Source organism: Miniopterus schreibersii (genome assembly GCF_964146895.1).
Source record: "Miniopterus schreibersii genome assembly, chromosome: 6".
Classification (NCBI taxonomy): domain Eukaryota; kingdom Metazoa; phylum Chordata; class Mammalia; order Chiroptera; family Miniopteridae; genus Miniopterus; species Miniopterus schreibersii.
The window spans coordinates 60,699,420-60,718,726 of NC_138107.1; the positions used below are offsets into that span (position 1 = coordinate 60,699,420).

The following is a 19,307-nucleotide window of genomic DNA, read 5'->3' on the forward strand; positions in this document are numbered from 1 at the left end:
CCCCACTTCTCTTCCACTTAAGGATGTAAGTTATTATGCAAATAATCAAGAGTAACCCAATGAAAGGTTAATCATGAATCCAATGTGAACTAATTTTTAAATCATTTCACATTTTATTATTTTAATCATCATTGTCATCATTGTGTTCTGTGGTGATTACATCAAACTTCTTCAAAGAATTCTTTGAATTCTTTAAAATTCTTCAAAGCCAACACCTTTATTTCTTATACTTTCTGTCCACTTATTCATCACTCGGTCTCCCCTCCATGAAATTCTCTGTTCTCTTGGTTTCCATGACACCGGTATTGCTCTGGTATTCTTCACTCAGCCAAAACTGGTCTTTCAAGGGCTGGCGATGACTACAAATCATCTCCTATCAGTCCTCATTCTCCCGACCCCTAAGCAACACATAATATTACAACTATTCCCTCTATGAAAGTATCGAAGTATCTGTTCCCTTGATTTCCTTGACACCAAGAACTAGCCTGTTCTTCCCCTTAGCTTTTTAACCACTCCTGACTCCAATCATGCGCCTTTTCTTGCTCCCTTAGCTCAGACCTGGGGATCCCCCAAAGATTTCCCCTAAGCCTCATTCTCTCTCCTGTTCTCTCTTCCTTGGTGATATCCATTTTCGGTACCTTAGCCATCTCTTATGTGTATAACTTCCCATATCAATCTCCTGGAAGACTGACCCTCCTTTTCAACTTTAATCCCATGATTCTGATACTGCTGATCATCTGTAAGTTCATCTGGCATCTAAAATTCAGTATAACAAAAATATTTATTACCTTCCCTTAAAGCCGACTTATTAGGATATTTAAATTTTTATTTTATTTTTCAATTACAGTTGACATTCAATAATATATTAGTTTCAGGTGTACGGCATAGTGGTTAGTCATGGGGCAGGAAACATGTAACACTGCAAATCCTCTGAATAATGCTTTTTTGTTGAGAAATACTACTTTTGCTTATATATATAACTGTTTCTATAAATAAACCAGGAAAGTCAGATGAGACTTCGTGGGGGGCAGAAGCCTGCTTTGTATTTCCAGGGCTCGTCCTGTGTCAGGGCGCGGAGGTGCAAGTGCACATCAAGCCTGTGCAAAGTGAACTCCTTGCCTCTGGCCTCCCGAGTCCGGGGAGTGGCCCCCAGCGGCGGCCAGGGGCAGTGCCTAGGAAGTAGCCCCCGAAAATACTTACAGACCTTGAAACGTTTCATTTCAAGGGACCACCTCGGTCACTACATTTCCTTCATGAATAACAGTTTTAATGTGTAAGCAATTATAACAAGCAAAGGAGAGCCAAAACTAGTGCTTGATAATGCTCTCTAGAGTAAACTGAGATCCCCAATCTGGGAATGGACGGGGTGGTCCTTCTGGATTTTCAGGGTTTTGTCCAGCCCCTTCATTTAAGCGTTCCTGGATCCAAGATTTCTCTCTGTAAAGGAAAGTCTCTGTTATTGGTCTAAGGGGCTGAAGGTAAGGCTGGAATGTGGTCCCTCTTGGTGGGTGTTCAGGTTCTCGCTCAGGTTTCTGAGCACTTGGTGGGCATCAGGGTGGTGTTAATTTTCCCCACAGGCTCTGGAGTGCAGTGACTGGAAGCAAGGATCATTTGGAGAGATTTAGTCTCAAATCCCAGTTTCGCCGTTTCCTAGTTATGGGAATGGGAGCAAATTCCTTAACCCCTCTAAGCTTTAGATTTTTCCCCTGTAAAACCTCAGTAACAATTGCACCTTCCTCATAGCATTGCTGCAATGGATTCAAAGAAATACTGTTTATTGCGCCTAGCCCAGTGAATGGCAAGTGCTCAGTAAATTTTTAAGGTTGTTTTAATGGGCTTCCTGCTGATCTTTGCCGTGCTTCTATTTTTCAGGGAGATGTTAATCTCTGTGGCTCTGGGCCAGGTGTTGTCCCTCCTTATTTGTGGAATTGGCTTGACCAGCAAGTACCTGTCTGAAGATTTCCATGCCAACACACCAGTCTTCCAGAGTTTCCTCAATTACATTCTTCTCTTCTTGGTCTACACCACCACACTGGCTGTCCGACAAGGTGAGTGTGCAAATACACCGGCAACACAGCTTGGTTTCTCTTATACAAACATCTAGAAGAATGATGAGCCGTGACCAGATAAGTTTTCCCTTACAGCATCATATGACAATTCAGAGCCCCAAGTCTCACTTTTCTATTTTACAGCCATATAGTAAACAAAATGAATGAATAAATCACGAAGAAGCATAACTTGTATGAATTCAGCAGGAAGCAGGAAATGCATGTATAGGCAGAAATGTACAATTGCTCACTATTTGAATTTCTGATAAAATTCCTTGTACCCCTCTGTGAATCTAAATAGAGTGCTTCTCTCGAGCCTGTAATAGGCCCAATACAGCTGTCCTAAATAATGCCAGCCCTGAGAAATTCAAGGGAATTACAGACAAATATACGTTCTTTGGGAAAGTGTCATGGGAAAGGTAAAAATAGTAAACACAAAACAACTCTAACAATAGCAAAGGAGGGAAGAGAGAAAAGAAAACTACCACAAATGGCCCGGTGAGATGTTCTGTCTGAACTTAAGATAGCTAAAGCAATAAAGCAAGGCCTCCAAGAGTCAATGTGAGAAAAACATTTTAAGGGGCAATTGCAGTTGAAATCCTTAGGGTATATCTCTGGAGGGTATACCTCAGAGCTTTATATCACTGGATCTGGTGTGTACACTTTTATCCATGACCCAGAAATAGCCAAGAATTTTCTCCCAATACTAACTATTGACTATAAAATATCATTGAAAAATAAGCATAAATAAGTTTGAAGGCAAAATTACATACCTTAATAGTAAAAAGGATACATGAGTAGTTGCGTACATCAATCCTAATAGTCATACTTTTTTGAAACTTTTTTAAGAACTATATATTAGTATTTGGTTTTTATATTTCCTTATTTAGATTGCCATCCAGAAAAATATTGCTTAATTATAATGATTTGGCCACTATTAGATTTTATCTTAGAGGGAGCATAAAAATGAACAAGTTGGGACTGAATTCCAGTTTAACTTTGGATTTGGTCAAGGTATTGCAGAAGCTAATTTCATTTACTTCTCAAAAATATGTGTCATCGGTGCTTGTTTGAGTTTTAGCCCAGTACAAGGAGTATAAATAAGAACAGTAAGATTAAACTTCAGACAACTTTGCAATACTTTAATATTACCAAAAAAATTCACATGAAAGTGGTAAATTTCTCTTCCCGGTGGTGTTTTAGAACCAGATATTCCAGACTATGAGAAGGTGAATTGTAACCAGCATTTGAGTTCTTGCTCATCTTACTTTCTAGGTGTCCAGAAAGTTAACAAAAGCCTGCATCAGCGCAAAAGTAAACTCAGGCTGGTCTATGAAACAGTCACAGATAGAGACAAAAGCTTAGAAAGCTTAATGTAGCAAAGGATGCAAAGTTAATAATAATAATACCTTCTATTGAGGCTTATATGTACCGATTTCCATCTTTTATTCCTTCAGTCAAAGGAAATAGGTGTTATTATCTAAAGATTTATCAATGAGAAAGCCAAGCCTCCCCCAGCATCGGGAACCTGCCCCAGGCTACAGAGCTAGGAAGTGCAGAGGCCTCGCCTGGGCCAGGGCTGTGTGCCTTCCTGGCCCACCCTGCCCCCTGGCATGCAGGGGCCAGGGGAGGCAAGAGGAGGAAAGACAGATACTTTTGAATAAAAAGGAGGGTGTTTTCCTTGAATTTCAAAACTCAATTTAGAAACCAGCCCTGGATGCAAGGTCTAGTGAGGTACGGCCGTGAAGTCCGGAGGATGTGGTTGAAGACTTGGGTGTGGTGAGGGGGCTGTGCAGGGAGAGGCACAGCTGGAAGGTGGCCAGGGCTAGAAGCAGCAAGGAATCTGGAGGCTCTTTGGAAGGAAAACTGAAGAGGGCCCGAGGAAATTCTGTCTATCCCAGTCAGTGATGGAGAAAATCAGTTTCCAAAGTGCCCTATCTGAAGATTTTCACCATTGCCTCAGATTATAACTACAGTTGCTGGCATGTCTTTATTTGGGTGTTTGCTCGTGTTTGTTTGTTTTGTCTTCATCTTTAGAAATTTTAATAAGCTGGCAGTAAACTAACATCTGGAAATCAACATAGTAATTGCATTAATTTTGTGTAGGCTGATTCAGCACTGTTCTAGAAACATACTAATCTCTTTCCTCGTGCTCCTCAAGATTTGGGAGGAAACGAACAACAGAGCAAAGGACTATGGAAAGTCTGGTGTGTACAGGGAGGGGCTCTCAAGCCCCAGTTCCCCTCCTTTCCCATTGCTCCCTGGCCACGCTCCCCAGAGGGCTGATGACTAGGACTGAGGGAGATAGATGCCCGTCTTCCCAATCCTACTGGCACTAGACAATAATTTGACGTCGTCGCCTTAGGCCACATAACAACAAGAATTGGCTTGGGAATATATGTTTGAAGAAATCTCATTTTATAAGTTTAATCATCCAGTTTCTAAAAAGTTATGATTGTTGTTTGTGAACGCAATGTGATAAATGCAAGAAGCCCTTCGAGAGCGTTAAGGGTGATACGATTACAAAAGCTTTGTGGAGATTTGATCTCAAAGTCAAGCTGTGTTCTTTTCATCAGATTTGCATTGGCCCAATGATCAAAGGCTCTGAAGCAACACAGTCCAGTAGAAATTCCAGTACAACTCCAGTTCACACTGGAGTTTTGAACTTGTCCCTGGTCACTCATTGGTTCCTACAAAAATCTGAATACTACCCTCCTTAAAAAAGTATATTCCAATGGACAAATTTTAAGTCTAGTTCTCTCCTCAATTGGAGCTAGATTTTTATTCCAAATGGGTCTAAAATTCAAAAACATTGAGTTAAAGAGCTTCAGTAATACATTTTATAGGGAAAAAAAGTACTTCGAAAAAGTAGTTCTGTTGACATTGTATCAACCTTGAGAATACAGGTAAAACTTGAATAGCTGTTATTTCCATAAGTTCATTGTACCTGCTTTAAAGTAGTTATTCAGGCAATTAAAGCACACCACTGCAGTAATGCCCGAAATCCAAACTCATGCTACATGCATAAAGTAGGGCTTCAGGAGCTATAACAAAAGCTCAGTCCTGTGTTTCTCCTCTCCCCTCACACTACCACACTTATAACACTTCTGACACTAGATGTGTGGAGGTTTTCCCCACACCAAGCAAGTCTGCAACACCAGCTAGTTGTCTCACAGTTTAGCTCAACTCTGACATTATCCACCTGGAGACAGTGTCATGTCCCGCAGGTTAAGGGCTCAGTTCTACAGGTCTGCCCCCTCACTTCAAATGCCAATTGCTTCTGACCAATGGGCTGTACACAAACTGGAGGTTCACAGGACCTCCTCCTCAGCCTTGGTTAATATTCTAGAGGCTCTCCAGAGGAATAATAAACTGTGTACCAGTTTCTTATAAAAGGATATGATATAGATGCACATACAGATGGAGGAGATGAATAGGGCAAGGTTTGTGGGACAGGGTGTGAGCCTTCCATGCCCCCTCTGGATATACCACTCTCCCAGCACCTCCATGTGTTCACTGACTCCAAAGCTCTCTAAACCCTGTACTTTCAGGAGTTTTATAGAGGCTTCATTGTGTAGGCATGATCGATCATTAATTCCATTTCCAGGCCCCCTCACCTCTCTGGGGAATGAGGAAGTGGGATTGAAAATTCCAAGCTTCTAATCATGGTTTGCACTTTGTGGTGACTGAGCCCCCATCCAGGAGAGTTGTCACCTCATTAGAACAGAGGACATTCCTAGCACCCTGGAAATGCCAAGGGATTTAGGAACCTTGTGTCAGATGCTCCTAGCGCTCCCATCACTTAGGAAATTACAAGAGTTTTAGGAATTGGGTGCCAGGAACTGGGGGCAGAAACGTGTGTGTGTGTGTGTGTGTGTGTGTGTGTGTGTGTGTATCCTAGTATCTTACAGGAATATAACTAAGAAAGTATCGTGAAAGTTCCAAAAACTTACGGATTTGTCAAGGAAATTCTCAAAAGAAAATTCTTTTTCATATCTATTTTTTTCTTAAAATTTCATGCAATTCTTCTAGCTGGAGCAGAGAAACAAATGCAAAGACTATAAACAAGAGGAAAGAAGAACAGGCTGGGCTCCAACAGAAGCCCAACTTGCTCTTGCATTTGTGTTGTAGGAGCAAGGAATGTGACAGGCTTTTAAAAAAACAAAGGTGAAAACAGGACATATTTCTTATCAAGAAAAAAATATGTCATCAGACTTTTTGCCCAAGAGCTTCTTCTTTTATCAACTGTTACAAGAATCCTGCTGATTCTTGGAACTACTTCCAACCATTCTTAAATAATAAATACCCATGGTTCCTCTTTTGACAATTTTTAACTTCTGAGTGTATATGAGCCACAGAGATTCCTCAATAATTTCCTCCTCCTTTTCTCCTTCTGCCAATTTTCCTCGGTCTTATCTCTCTAATTCCTTTTTATTTTCCCATCAACAGTTTACTTAGTGATGGGGGAGGTAAGGATTGTGGGGCAAAAGCAGGATACCAAGGGAAAACCAAACAAACAAACTTTCATTCCTTGTTTTTTTCTCAAGCCATGATGGTGAAAAAAAGGGGGGTGTCAGTAACGAAAACATGATGGAATGAGACGTGTCTGTTTCTTTTTATATGCAGACCCTGGAAATAAAATAAAATGTTGCCACCATTGATCATCATTAGATACATTCCTCCTGACTGCTGTTTCTACAAGTTTTGCTTTTTCATTGAAAGATATTTTTATAAGCTCTTCCAATTTCAAGTAAAAGACAAGCTTCCAGCTAAAAGCAATTTGATGAGTATTGCATGTATGTTGCTTTCCAGCAAATTCTTGGAACATAGACATTAAGATATTTAGTGAATCAGTTTATATATTTGTTTGAGTGTGAAAATGAAACAAGTCTCTAATAGTACTGATGGAACACTCATAAAAATATCGCTATGTGTAATCCCTTTTTTTTTCCCTAGAGAGAGAATACTGAAAAGTAAATGTATGCCTTACTCCTCATGAGAAATATTCTCATTTTGAACCTTAAATTCCAAAAGACAGAAACCCTAGAGGTCTAGTTCAAATTTCAGTTGTAAGTGGGGAGGCTGAAGAAATGAGCTCAGATATCTCAAGCATTCACTCTCTCCCAGCTCCCTTACCGTTTTCTTTTTCCCATTCATAGTGCTCAAGTAGGGCAGGAAAAATGAGAGAAATATATAAAAATGACAGCCTTGTCTACACACAACAGATGGATGCAACTCATGGCCCAATGGTCCAGTTCCACAGCCCTCAGCATTTTTAATGAATGTCTTCTCAGAATTTGTGTCAAAAAAGTATCCTTCTTTTGGTGGTGGCTGGGGAAGCATTAATCAGAAGGTAATTGTTGCCTCTTCCAATGCAAGACAGCTTTCACATTTGTTCTCAGCAAACACACTACACTTTTTACCTATGATTATATAGGCTAAATTCTCCATTACCAATGTTGTAAGAGTAAAAATGCCTATGTAATTTCAAAAAATGTAGGATTTCATACAAAATAAAATAGATCTCTCAGAGAGCCACTCAAAGTCCTGGAAACAAGTATCTGGCATTTGACAGTGTGTTGACCCTCTTCACCCGAAGATCTCACCTCCTTGATTCTGTTCACGCTGCTCTGCCTCTGTGATTCTTTGCCCCTTTCCCTTTATGGAGTTTTCTGTGCCCATTACCATAGGAACTCAAAAATACAAGCCAGAGCAGTGAAAAGACAAAGCAGGACCCAGGATTTCTGAGCAGAAGCCCAAGTTCTGTTCACACACAGCTCAGTTTTCAATTTTCTGGGTAACCTTGACGAAATCACTGAGAAGAAGGGACTGTTAATGGGTTGGCAGAATAGGAAGCATTTGGCAAATGTAAATGCTGAATCATAACTCTCTTGGGAGTCGTGGGGGGAATATTACTGTCACTTATCTAAGTCTGGTGAGGCAGTATTCATTGGAGCCTCTTAAAAAGTCTCCCTTATGGGAAATTATTCCATTCCTACTCATTGTCAGGTTGCATTTATTTTTACTTCTGAAGTATGATTGGAGAGTTCAGCCCCATAGTATAGACAGGTTGTACATCAGGAATTTCTAAGATGCATCCTTGGTACACACTCCATGGGAATTATGCTTACGTTGTCAAGGAAAGGAGAAGATAAGGGGGTGTGGCAGGTAAGGGTCTATATACAAACCATGCTGGGAAATTGGTAGAGAAAATCACAGAGAAAGTTAAAATCCAGTTCTAGCAAAACTGCCTGTCAGTATATGGAGCAACTGGAACTCTCATATACTGTTGCTGGGGACACAAACCGATACGGACACTTTGGAAAGCAGCTTGGCAGTTTCTTATAAAGTTAAGCAAACATTTGCCACATGTCCCATCAATCATATTCTTCCAAGAGAAATGAAAACATAATGTCCACACAAAGAACTACATGCAAATATACATTGCAGCTTTATTCACAATTGCCCAAAACTGTACACCCAAATGTTCATCAACTTGGGAAAAGATAAACAAATTGTGGTAAATACAATGAAGAACACTCAGCCACCAAAAAGAATAAGCTATTAATACATGGATTAATCTCAAAAACATGCTCTATGCAAGAAGCCAGATATGCAAACTTACACACTGCATTATATAACACAGTAACGTGATGTTCTGGAAAAGGCAGAACTGTTAAGGTCAGGAAATAGGTCAGTGGCTGCTAGAGCCTGGGGGCGGGGGGAGGAAACTGACTACAAAGGGACACAAAGGAGCTTTGGGGGTGAGGAAATGTTCTGTAGATCTTGGTTGTTGTAGAGGCTACATGACTGTGTACATTTGTCAAAACTCTCCAAACTGTATACTTAAAAGAGGTGAATTTTATTGCATGTAAATTATGATTTAATACACCTGACCAAAGGGAGGCGGGGAGAAAGACAATAAATTGGCTGTCTACCAGCCCTCCACTGTTGCCGTGATGAAATAACGTATCCTTGGGCTTGGTTTCCAATATATAGCTATTCCCTCAGTCACTTTCAGATATTAAGAAGTGCCATCAAAACTTCCCACTTTATTGTGACATGCTTTCAGACTATAAAAGTGAGTACAGTTCCCCCCCCCCCCCAAAGTGGGACAGGAACTGTTATGGATCAAGCTCCTAATCCATTAAACAATGTGAAAGTCCACACGCGGGCTGTGCTTACAAGGTAAATCTGCACCACATCAAGTCTCCCACAGCCTTAATCAAACTTATAGTATCCAATAGCATACGTCCTGTTTGTGTGAAAGTAGGTGAATCTCACCTAGATTGACACCTTACCCAGAAATTTCAGTATCACTTAGCACAATAAGTGGCTTTTCGAATGAAGCAAAGTGACATACCTATCCAGCATCGCCTTCTCCTGAGGAATCCTCGGGTGCACTTACAGTTTATACAGCCCTCGTTCCCCGGCCGGGTACTTTGTCAGTGGATGCCCTCTGTTTCCTCTATCCCAGGCAGCACAGAAGCTCGTGGGAGGTATTGTCGCCCTGCTTTATCTGGGGCCCGTGCTGGCTGTTAATTCTGGAAACCGTTAAGCATTCATCCCTCCGTGCTGAGCTGGCGCAGAGCTCGGGCGTTCGCGGGAGAACTGAGGGGTGGTTACAAGGTGATAACTGTGCTGCCTGAAGGAGATAAGCCCCCTTCTGCCAAAGGAGTGCTTTGTGTGTAATTAGTGTAAAAATTCAGAGGAAGGGAGTTTATCCTCACAATCATCTTTTGCCTTTAAAAAAAGAATGATAATGGGAGAACAAAGCAGTCCCCGCAGTGAATTGAATTGCTTTCTCTAAGTTTTCATTAAATCAAAGACTCAGCAGATAGCCGTCTGGCAGACACCATTGCAGCCGGCTGCATGGATTTGCAGGGGGAAAACTGAAGCAAGCAGTGTTTCTTTGCCTTCACAGGATTAGAATGGCATTGTGATGATCTTAGATCAGAATTCCCTGTCTATGCAATTTTTGCACATCTGGTTTCATTGTTTTCCGTTTCTGAGATTTTTGAGGACCAGGAAGAGGACCATGTAACTCACCAAATTTAAATGTGATGCTTGCGAATGGTGGGTTCTGACTACACGTTGGAGTGACTGGACTCCTTCAGTGAGGGAAAAAGCAGAGAAAATGACTTCCAAATAAAAGAAAATGTGATCAAAATTTATGTTCACCCGATCGTGTTTTACTATTTGACATTTCTTTCTATGAAAGAGAATGAATAGTACTTCCTTTTGCCTTTAACTGCCTAGTTAGTCATGTTGAAGAAAATGTCTATCTTTAAGAATTATATTTAGGAATTATTACTTAAATTCACTAAATTAAAATATAATTTTAAATGATTAGGGTCTAGACCTTTTCTGTTCCTCAATTCAATAAAAAGTCAAGAGCCATTGAGTCATCCCGATACATTTCCATAACTTGTCTGTGTTGAATTTTTTTCATTTTGTAAGTCAGGATAATTGTAATAACTGGCTTACAGGTTTTGTGTGGACTAAAGGAGGTGATATATTTGGAAAACCCCTAGAACAGTGTCAGGCATATGGAAAGCATTTGATGACTACACTGTGCCATCAACTGCATTAGATGTGCTTAATAAATATTGATTCTCCTTTCCAGCAATTTGGATTTTAGACATGTAACCCTTGATTTGAATAAATTCTATCAAGAGGATCCTGAAATTCATTAACCACATTCCGGCATTTAAGTTTTCCTTAACTTATCACTGGATGTCAGAGTAGACACTGGTATGATACATAGAGGGATAAAAAGAGACAGAGAGGGAGAGATTTTAGGTGCATTTTTACCACTACTGCATCCAATATGAACTCACTGATGTGATTATCACACTAGCACTGGACTGATTCTGGAATGCAGTAGCCCACATCCCTTTATTCAGGGTGTAGAATGGGGCTCCTTGTCCCACAGAAGCCAAGCTGGGGGAAACAGTGGGCACCCAGAATCTGCTCAGAAGGAACCTGAGCCACCCTTCTCCTTTCAGCGATAACTTCACTCAAATGGTCCAAACTATGAGAGGTTGGGACAGGAAAGGGGAGATTGCCAAAGGAAGAGTTGACAGAACAATTCCCTAAGCTGGTAGTTGCCCCAGAAATGAGTATTTTGTTGTAGAGCTCTGACTGTGACAGCGAAATCTCAAGGAAGGATTGCTCCCACCCTTTCTCTCCGCATGCGTGTGTGTGTGTGTGTGTGTGTGTGTGTGTGTGTGTGTGTGTGTGTTTCCCATCTCTCCTGTTTTCTCTCTTCATCCCACCTTTTCCTGCCCATACAGACAAAGCTGATAGACAAGTGGGAAGAAGTGGGAAGAAAAATTTCCCCCTACCCTTTACTGCGACAGGCTGTCATGACAGGTTTAGCCCTTGTAGAGAGGATCCAGATTCAACGTGAGCTACGCCTGCAAATAACCACTCCAGTCACTGTGCTTGGCTCAAGAGGAGGAGGCTTGGAGCATAAGGTCACCAATCAAGATCAAGTATGTTGTCAACTAAGCTTGACTGCCTTTTTCCCTGAATGTTTTCTTCTATAACACGCACAGAATACATCTGTGAACTGCAACCAACTCAATACGCATCCAGAAAGCAAAGCAGGTCCAAAGCAGCTGGGGAAAATCACATTCCCATTTGGCCTGCTGACTGAGGTACATGCCAGCTGGAGAGGCTGAAGCAAGAGAAGTGTGGTTTGACCAAAGCCACGAGGGGATAGCATTTCTGTCCCTGATAATTTTCATCAAGGAGTCAGTTCTTAGGACAAGGCCATGGATACTTTAGAAGACCCTATCATAAGCATAAGGATTCTTGAGATGCACTCCCAGAGGGAGCATTGGGTCCCTATTTTATAACCAAAATCCCAGACCCCCATCAATTATTTGGAATAATCAATGAGCAGCGTGTCTGTTTTAAGGGCATTTCAATAAAAACCATAGTAAGAAATCTATAAGCAAAGATTGAGCCTTACTAATAAACTATTGCATGGACAAGAATTGTCCTTGGGTGAATTTATTAAAGCAATCTTGCTCCCATATTTTGACAGGGTAAGGATCTTTTTTTTCTATTTCAACATTGAAAAATAAAGTCAGCATGGGGAGAGGGAAAAATTAAAAATAATCCAAGGTCAAAAAGAACTGAAAAATGCCCCAAGTAAGCACAATAATTGGGTCTACAAAGCCAGGGAAGTGGCTGCCAGCATGTCATCCTCTAGATGAGGAGAGGGGAAGGCCACGCCGTCATGGATCATGGAGCCAGTGCTGGATGATCATGATCCATTGTCACAGATCCTGGGACCATCGTTCCACAGGAAGAGCACTCTGCAGGCAAACTCAGTGGACTACTGGGGCCTCACCAAATTCAAAGCAGCAGGTTCTATACCTACAAGCACATTTCAACTTTTGGCTCAGTGAATGTCATTCATTGAGGTTGAAATTTCCAGCTGTGCTGTGTTAAACTCAGGACCGTTATAGCACAGCTTTAAGCAAGTTATTGATTTTAAACTTTTGTCAGACTAAAAGAAAGTAAGTTAGATCACTCAGAAACAAGCAAAGAATTCACCTTCTAAAAATAAAGTTAAGGAACTTGGTAACTTCTTTTTAACAGAGAAATGCGTGGGCAGAGCTTATGCAAGTGGGATAAATGTAGAAGTCTCTTCAATGTTAAAAATTGTAAATTATTTACTATGTGGAAATTTAGTAGATCTCACCCCCTGATTCCTGTTGTTTTGACATCAGACAGACATACCTGTCAAGGAAGACACTGTAAATGTGTTCCTATACCTAGAGCGTCTCTAGGTATGAGATGCAACCCATTTTCAGCCTGCAGTTTCATAATTTTAGTTCTGCCTATACTTCATACAGGACCCTTCTGAAAGTCTCTGACCTGATTACATCTTAATAGATCGCCTGATTATCTAAATTAGGTGGTCTTACCTTACTCGATCACTCCTTTCTCCCTTTGTGTGTTCATTCATAAGCTATTTCACTCATTTAGTCAGCCAGTACATTTTGAGGGCCTTCTTCTGTTAGGCACTGTACTACTAGGTATAAAGGATATCTAACTGAGCAAAGATGACATCCCTTCTCCCACCCCTTCTAAGCTCACAGACAAGAGGAGGAGAGTGACAAGTAAAAAGTACCTGTAGTTTCAAGAGTACAGATCTGAGGGCCGTGTTTTCTCTTATCTTCACCACATCTTCATTCCAAAAGAATTTACTGCTCTGTTTATCCAGCCACCAGTCCTCCCTTTCCCTGTTATTCACAGCAGAAGGGTTCATTACAAGCAGTTGGATTCAATGAGTTGCTGTTTCATGGTCTTCCCCTTGGCCTTCCTTTGATCATGCGCACGTTCTTTGCTCCAGACCCTGACTGCATTAAGAAGGGGGGCAGCTGTCCCACCAGTCCCTGCACCAGCGCCACCTATCTCCCTGGGGGAATACAGCACAGACATCATCCACCTTTATTGAAACTTACCTGTGGTGACTTCTTGGCTGATAGGCTTTTATGAGCTAGAGAAGTTGGCTATTTTCATATTTATTAGTGACTTACAACACCCTCAAAAGTCTCCTCTCCTCTTACAAGCAGTTATATATGGATCACAGGTCTAATCACTTTGTCTGACTTAAATGACCCCTCTATGTAGTGGTAAATATTCCTTTACTTGTCTGGCTTTATCCCTTTAAGAAGCCTTTCTGGTGATTTGAGGATGTACCTTTAGTACTTGCTGGTATATGAACTTAAACTCTTCCCAAGTTTCTAATAACCCCCATAAAACATTAGAAACCACAATAATTTAATGTTTTAAAATGAAAAGAAACAACCCAGTGGAGAATATCAGAGTTCCTAGGCTGTATCTCCATACCTGACAGAGGAAAAGACTGCCAACCACTCACTGGGACCATGAGCGTCTGTGGAGGAGCAGGACAGAAGAACAAAATATCAGCCTCTTGCTTTTGACCAATAGCTCATCTCATTTTCTTGGTGTGCAGAATGCTCCATTCAGAAAATATTCATCACCTCTCTTTCAGGGTATTTGGTTACCATTTCATAGTATTCTAGGGGTGTCAATTACTTGTCTATTTGATAATCAGGGTCACAATATGGACAATTTCCAATTGTCCCAATTCATTTTTCAGAAGGAAGTACAGATAAATATCCAACTTCATGCGGCAATGATTATGATTCCTTTGAAGAAACCATTACTGTATCCTATTAATCTTACACCAAAATCCTGATATAAATCTATTTACTCATGGATTCACCTGAAAACTAGAAAAAAGTGTCTCTCCCGAGCAAGCATATCACCAAACACAGGACTGAATCCCTGTGTATCTATGCTGCTCCCATTGTTAACGCTTAATCGTGTCCAACAAACTAATTTAGAAAACCCGCGTCATCTCTGGGATTGGAGTTTCATTTGGTTGTGGAATATTGACAGATGGGAAGCTGACCTCAGTTAAATTGCACAGATACTTATTGAGCCCACTATGGGTCAGACGCCATGCGTGACCTATTCAGATGCCCTCTCTCCATCCCCGTCAGCTCTAGCACTGCCCACGTCAAGCTACTCATCCCCTCTCACCGGGGCTGCCGCCACCATCCTCCCACTGCTCTGTCTCTGACATCTGCCTCACATTCCTCATTGCAATCCTTCCTTTAAAACTTTATTTGCTCCAAGCAAAGCATAGTAGTCAGTCAGGCTTTGGATGATTATGTAAATCCTTCTTTACTTATGATTTATATTGAAATCAGGATTTTTTAAAAACAGTTGGGTGGAGGAATTGGTTAATAAAAGATGATTGTTTTCCATATCCAGCTTCATCCTGTGAACCAAAGTAAGGTATTTTAATAAGGATTCAAAGAAGCTCAAAACCAAGATACAAAAATGTTGCTATTCCTGCTTTCTCATTAGCCTGTCTAATTGAGCATAAAGGGCCAAAGATATAATATTCTACTTTTTGTTCTCTGAGAAGGGTGTCTTCTAAAGTGCAAGCCAAGTGTCTTGGATTTCACAGTGGAAACATTGATCCTAATATAACACATATACTTAATATTTTAGGTACTAGTTTTATAAGGAATAACTTTGATTAATACTGTGCTCTATATATAGCATTATTGCTAAACTCAAAGAATTCTATTCATCTCTTAAGGTAAAATTTCTAATTAAAATCAACTCAATTTAGTTGAAAGTTAAAATAAATTGAAAGACCTTAATAATAAATCTTATGATTAAAGATCCTGGTTGGACTGCTTCTAGATCTGATGTCTACTTTATAAAAACTGCTAAATACTATGAAAAAACATGAAAAACCAAGAAACTCTGAAACAATATTTAAGGTGACAATGTTATAACCATTTATAAAATTTATTTTTATTGTTTAAATTACACAAATAAGGCATGGATATAAACATTACATGTTAATGTAAATATAAACATTGCAAATAAAGACATAAATAATAAAACAGAGAGAAAGAGATTGTGCTTCCCACCCACCACATAAATCCCACTCTCTTCTTCAAAGGGAATCTTTGCTAATTATTGTTATTCATCTTTCACAGCATTTTTTATGCATTCATATACATCTTTATAATGTGTTTTTCATATAAATGTTAAGAACAATACATATTGTTCTGAAAGTTGCTTTTTTTTCCTAATAATATGTCCTGGAAAAATTTCTATCTCAGTACATGTACATTTACTTTATAGTTTTAACTGCTACAGTAGTATTGGTAAACTCACAATGAGTGGTCATACAGATTGTTTCCAATTATGGGTTATTCCATCTATTTTACAAGAAACGTCCTTACAAATATATTAGTGGCGAAATGGCACTAGAATGTTACCAGACTTTGGTTCAGCAACATTAGTATTTGAGTTCAGCAAAGAATGACTTCAGAGCCAAGGAAACCAAATTATAAGAGAAAGTTTATTTATAAAGTCACAGAGGTAGAAAAGGTGAACCAGTTGGGCTGCATGGGCTGAGGAAACAAGTTACAGGGGCAAAAGAAGGGCCCTTGGAGCTTAGGAAAAAGAAAAGCAGAGAGAGGTGAGCCGAGTTGAGTCCTTTGTCTTGAGGGTTTATATTTGGAGGTCTCAACAGAGGATCTCAATAGAACATTCATCAGTTTCCAGGTGTGTCATTCCAGGGCCATGGTCTCTACTAATTGGTTGGTGCCAGGGCAGGGTATCATTAGTCATTGCCACTGGTCCTAATGTCAGCTATGGTGTCTCCTTGCTGCTTTTCTGGGCCAGGAGCTGAAGCACAACTGAGGCCCAGATGTTATCTCTAGGACTTAATGCTTAAGGGAGTGGTCATGCTAGGGAGTCATATAGGGCTATTCTCTGACTCCCTTGTTCTTCCTCTAAGGGGGTCTACCACATGACTAGTGATATGAAAGGTCAGGAAGTCTAAACCGCATGACCAGTGATATGCTAGGGGAGGAAAGGTCACCCTGAAGGCAAGGTCCACTCTACAATTGTCTGTGGCTAGGCACTCCGGGCTTTTCCACCCTGGCCACCTTCCCTACCTGGCCTGTCATTCCTACACTGCTCATGCCTGTCCTACAGCCTACTACAGATAAATCTTTAAATACATGTGAGAGTATCTTTTAGCTTCAGTTTCTAAAAATGTAAATGCTGAGTCAAGAAGCATTTTAAATATTGATTAATATGACCAAATTGCTCCTCCCCAAGAGGTACTACCAGTTCAAAAGTCTACTAACAATAGAGAATATCCATTCCCCCACTTATTTATGAACACTGCATATTATCAGTCATTTTTGGTCGATCTGAAAGTATATAAATATCTTATTGTTTTAAATTTTATTTCCTTAATGACTAGTGAAATGAGCATCATTTTCTATTTATTGGCAAGATGGAGTAAATTTAAATTCTAAAATAAAAACATGAAATGAAAATGATCCCTCCTGATGTCTGTTCTTGTAAGAGTAAGTCCCAGTGGGCACTTTTCATTCTTTCTTTCACTCTCTCTCTCATTTTCATCTCCTCATGAATTAGAACAAAGAAGGGAAAAGAAATGAGCTCCGCGATACTTTCTCCTGGAAGAATGCCACGGCCAGAGCATTGTATCAATACTATAGAAGTGTGTCTCGCCCATAAACCTTTTATAGTAGTAGAATTAGTATGGTTATTAATACTACCCAAGCCTAGCTTTCTTTACTGCTGTAAGATCACATAAATGACATCAGTAATAATCCTTTAGCGCATCGTGTACCAAAGCACTTGAGTCACTTTAGCTAGAGTTTAATCAGAATCTCCTCATTAAAAAAAAAAAAATTTAATTTTGCTTAGAAAGCAGAGTATGAGGGATAACCCTTGGGCATTTTCCAATATTTAAATTTTGGATTCCAGGGAGGTTTCCTGGTGTAGATGTGCCTGGGAAGAATGGATAGGTGAGAAATAGAAAAATTTTAGCCATGTCAGTGCAGAATTATGCCTATCAGCCAAAGATATCCTCCTTATTTCAACAACTGTGTCATTTACATATGGTTTCCTTCCCTTTTGTGGCATTTTTATTAATGTTTAATCCAAAAATGAATTGGGATTAGTAAACTGTATGCTTCTTATCTGTTCTTCGGAAAGTAATGAGTGTGACATGAAAGTAGGCTCCAGGATTCCCAAATCAGTATAAATTGACATGGTTTAGATGCTGGGCGAGGGAATCAGGACAGGAAAATTATGTTCGAGGATGATCTCTACTATGGTTATGTTCGTTCCCTAGGCAGCTCAACTTGGTATTGCCGTGGCTCAGATTCCCTGCTGATGAAAATGGGAATGAGCATCCAATACCAACTGTTTATTCACACATATTGATTATGATTATATTACGTGCTCAAGGGATGGTGTCTTTAAAATGTTCACCTATTTGATATTTAAAAGACCATATTCAATTGTATGCATCTTTGGTAGGGTCAGCTATTGATCTACTTCAGCCGTAGCTCTGATAAAGTCAGTCTATTCCGCAAAGACTAAGATGTTCTGAAGCAGCAGTTTGTTCAGCTTGTGTGAAAATTGACAAAGAGAAGAGCACAACTGTGTGAGGGAGCAAGAAACAGTGCACAGCGAGTTTGTTTGATTTTGTGGCCACACTGTGCACCATTTCAGGTACCACCCAAAGAAGGAAAAGAGAGGAAATGAGAATATACAATACAGCTACATCATCTTTAGCCTTAAAACCACTTTAAGGTCACTTTATAGATCAAGAAACTGAGGCTCAGAGAAATTAATTAAGTTATCAGAATTATGTAGTGGCTTCTGTTTAGGATATAGTTAGTCATGTCATTCTCACTCTAACAATAAAAACATAAAAATCATAGTTTTCCTAGCTCACCAGCAAGCTAAGAAAGAAATGAAACCTAAATATGTGAAATCCAGAAAATCCCTTTTGTAAGAAAGAAAAGATTTACATCTTCTTTCATTCCTTGCAGAGTGACAGGAGAAGGAATCCAAAAAGAGAAAATAAGAAAAAAACAGCAAAAATAGAATTAGGTTTTAATGGCCACATGTGAGCTTGTGTGACAGATTTTAATTCTAGAGGACCCCAGCCACGGAGCAGGGCTACACGCGCCTGCAAACTATGTCCCGCGGGTCTTTGCCTAGTGCCGGGCACGCAGGTTAAGTGCTGCCTGTAAAGCTTTTCCCCTCTACTTCCTTGCCTCCTGCTTCCCACTTAAATATCCTTTAGTCAAAGTACTGGGGCGGGTGGATGTCGAATTATCTTATGCTCGCTCTTGTAAAGTGTGGATGTTCTATTACAACAGTAATGTTCCCAACCTTGCTACTCAAGTTATCACCCCAAAACTGAAAACCACAGCTAATCAGATCCCCATCACTGCTCCCTGTTCCTTCTGTTCAGATCCCTCAGAGATCTGCACTACTAAATATCAACACCTCTTAGGACTTGGGGATTTGGGTTTTTGACCTTTCTGTGAAGGATGCCAGCTGCTGTCCCCTTCCCGTCCCTCCTCACTGCCTTCTCCAGCCTCTCTTGTGAGAGTGCCTTGTGTGCAGGGCCCAGCTGTTTGCCCACGTGTGGGAGGAGAGGTTCATCTTTGGACCTTGTGATTCTACAGTTACTTTTATTTACTTGTTTGTTTTTATTTAAATATATCTTTATTGATTTCAGAGAGAGGAAAGGAGAGGGAGAGAGAGAGAGAAACATCAATGATGAGAGAGTCATTGGTCAGCTGCCTCCTGCACGCTCCCCACTGGGGATTGATCCTGCAACGT

The 19,307-nt window shown here is 40.3% G+C and overlaps 1 protein-coding gene across 1 annotated transcript in view; it reads left to right on the forward strand.

Moving 5' to 3' along the window:
- The window catches only part of SLC35F1 (solute carrier family 35 member F1), a 297,476-nt gene that overhangs the window by 178,848 nt on the left and 99,321 nt on the right, over nucleotides 1-19,307 (forward strand). The window contains exon 2 of the mRNA XM_081141424.1: nucleotides 1,873-2,048. Coding sequence (XP_080997550.1) covers nucleotides 1,873-2,048 — 176 coding nt within the window. The remainder of the gene's footprint in view (nucleotides 1-1,872; nucleotides 2,049-19,307) is intronic.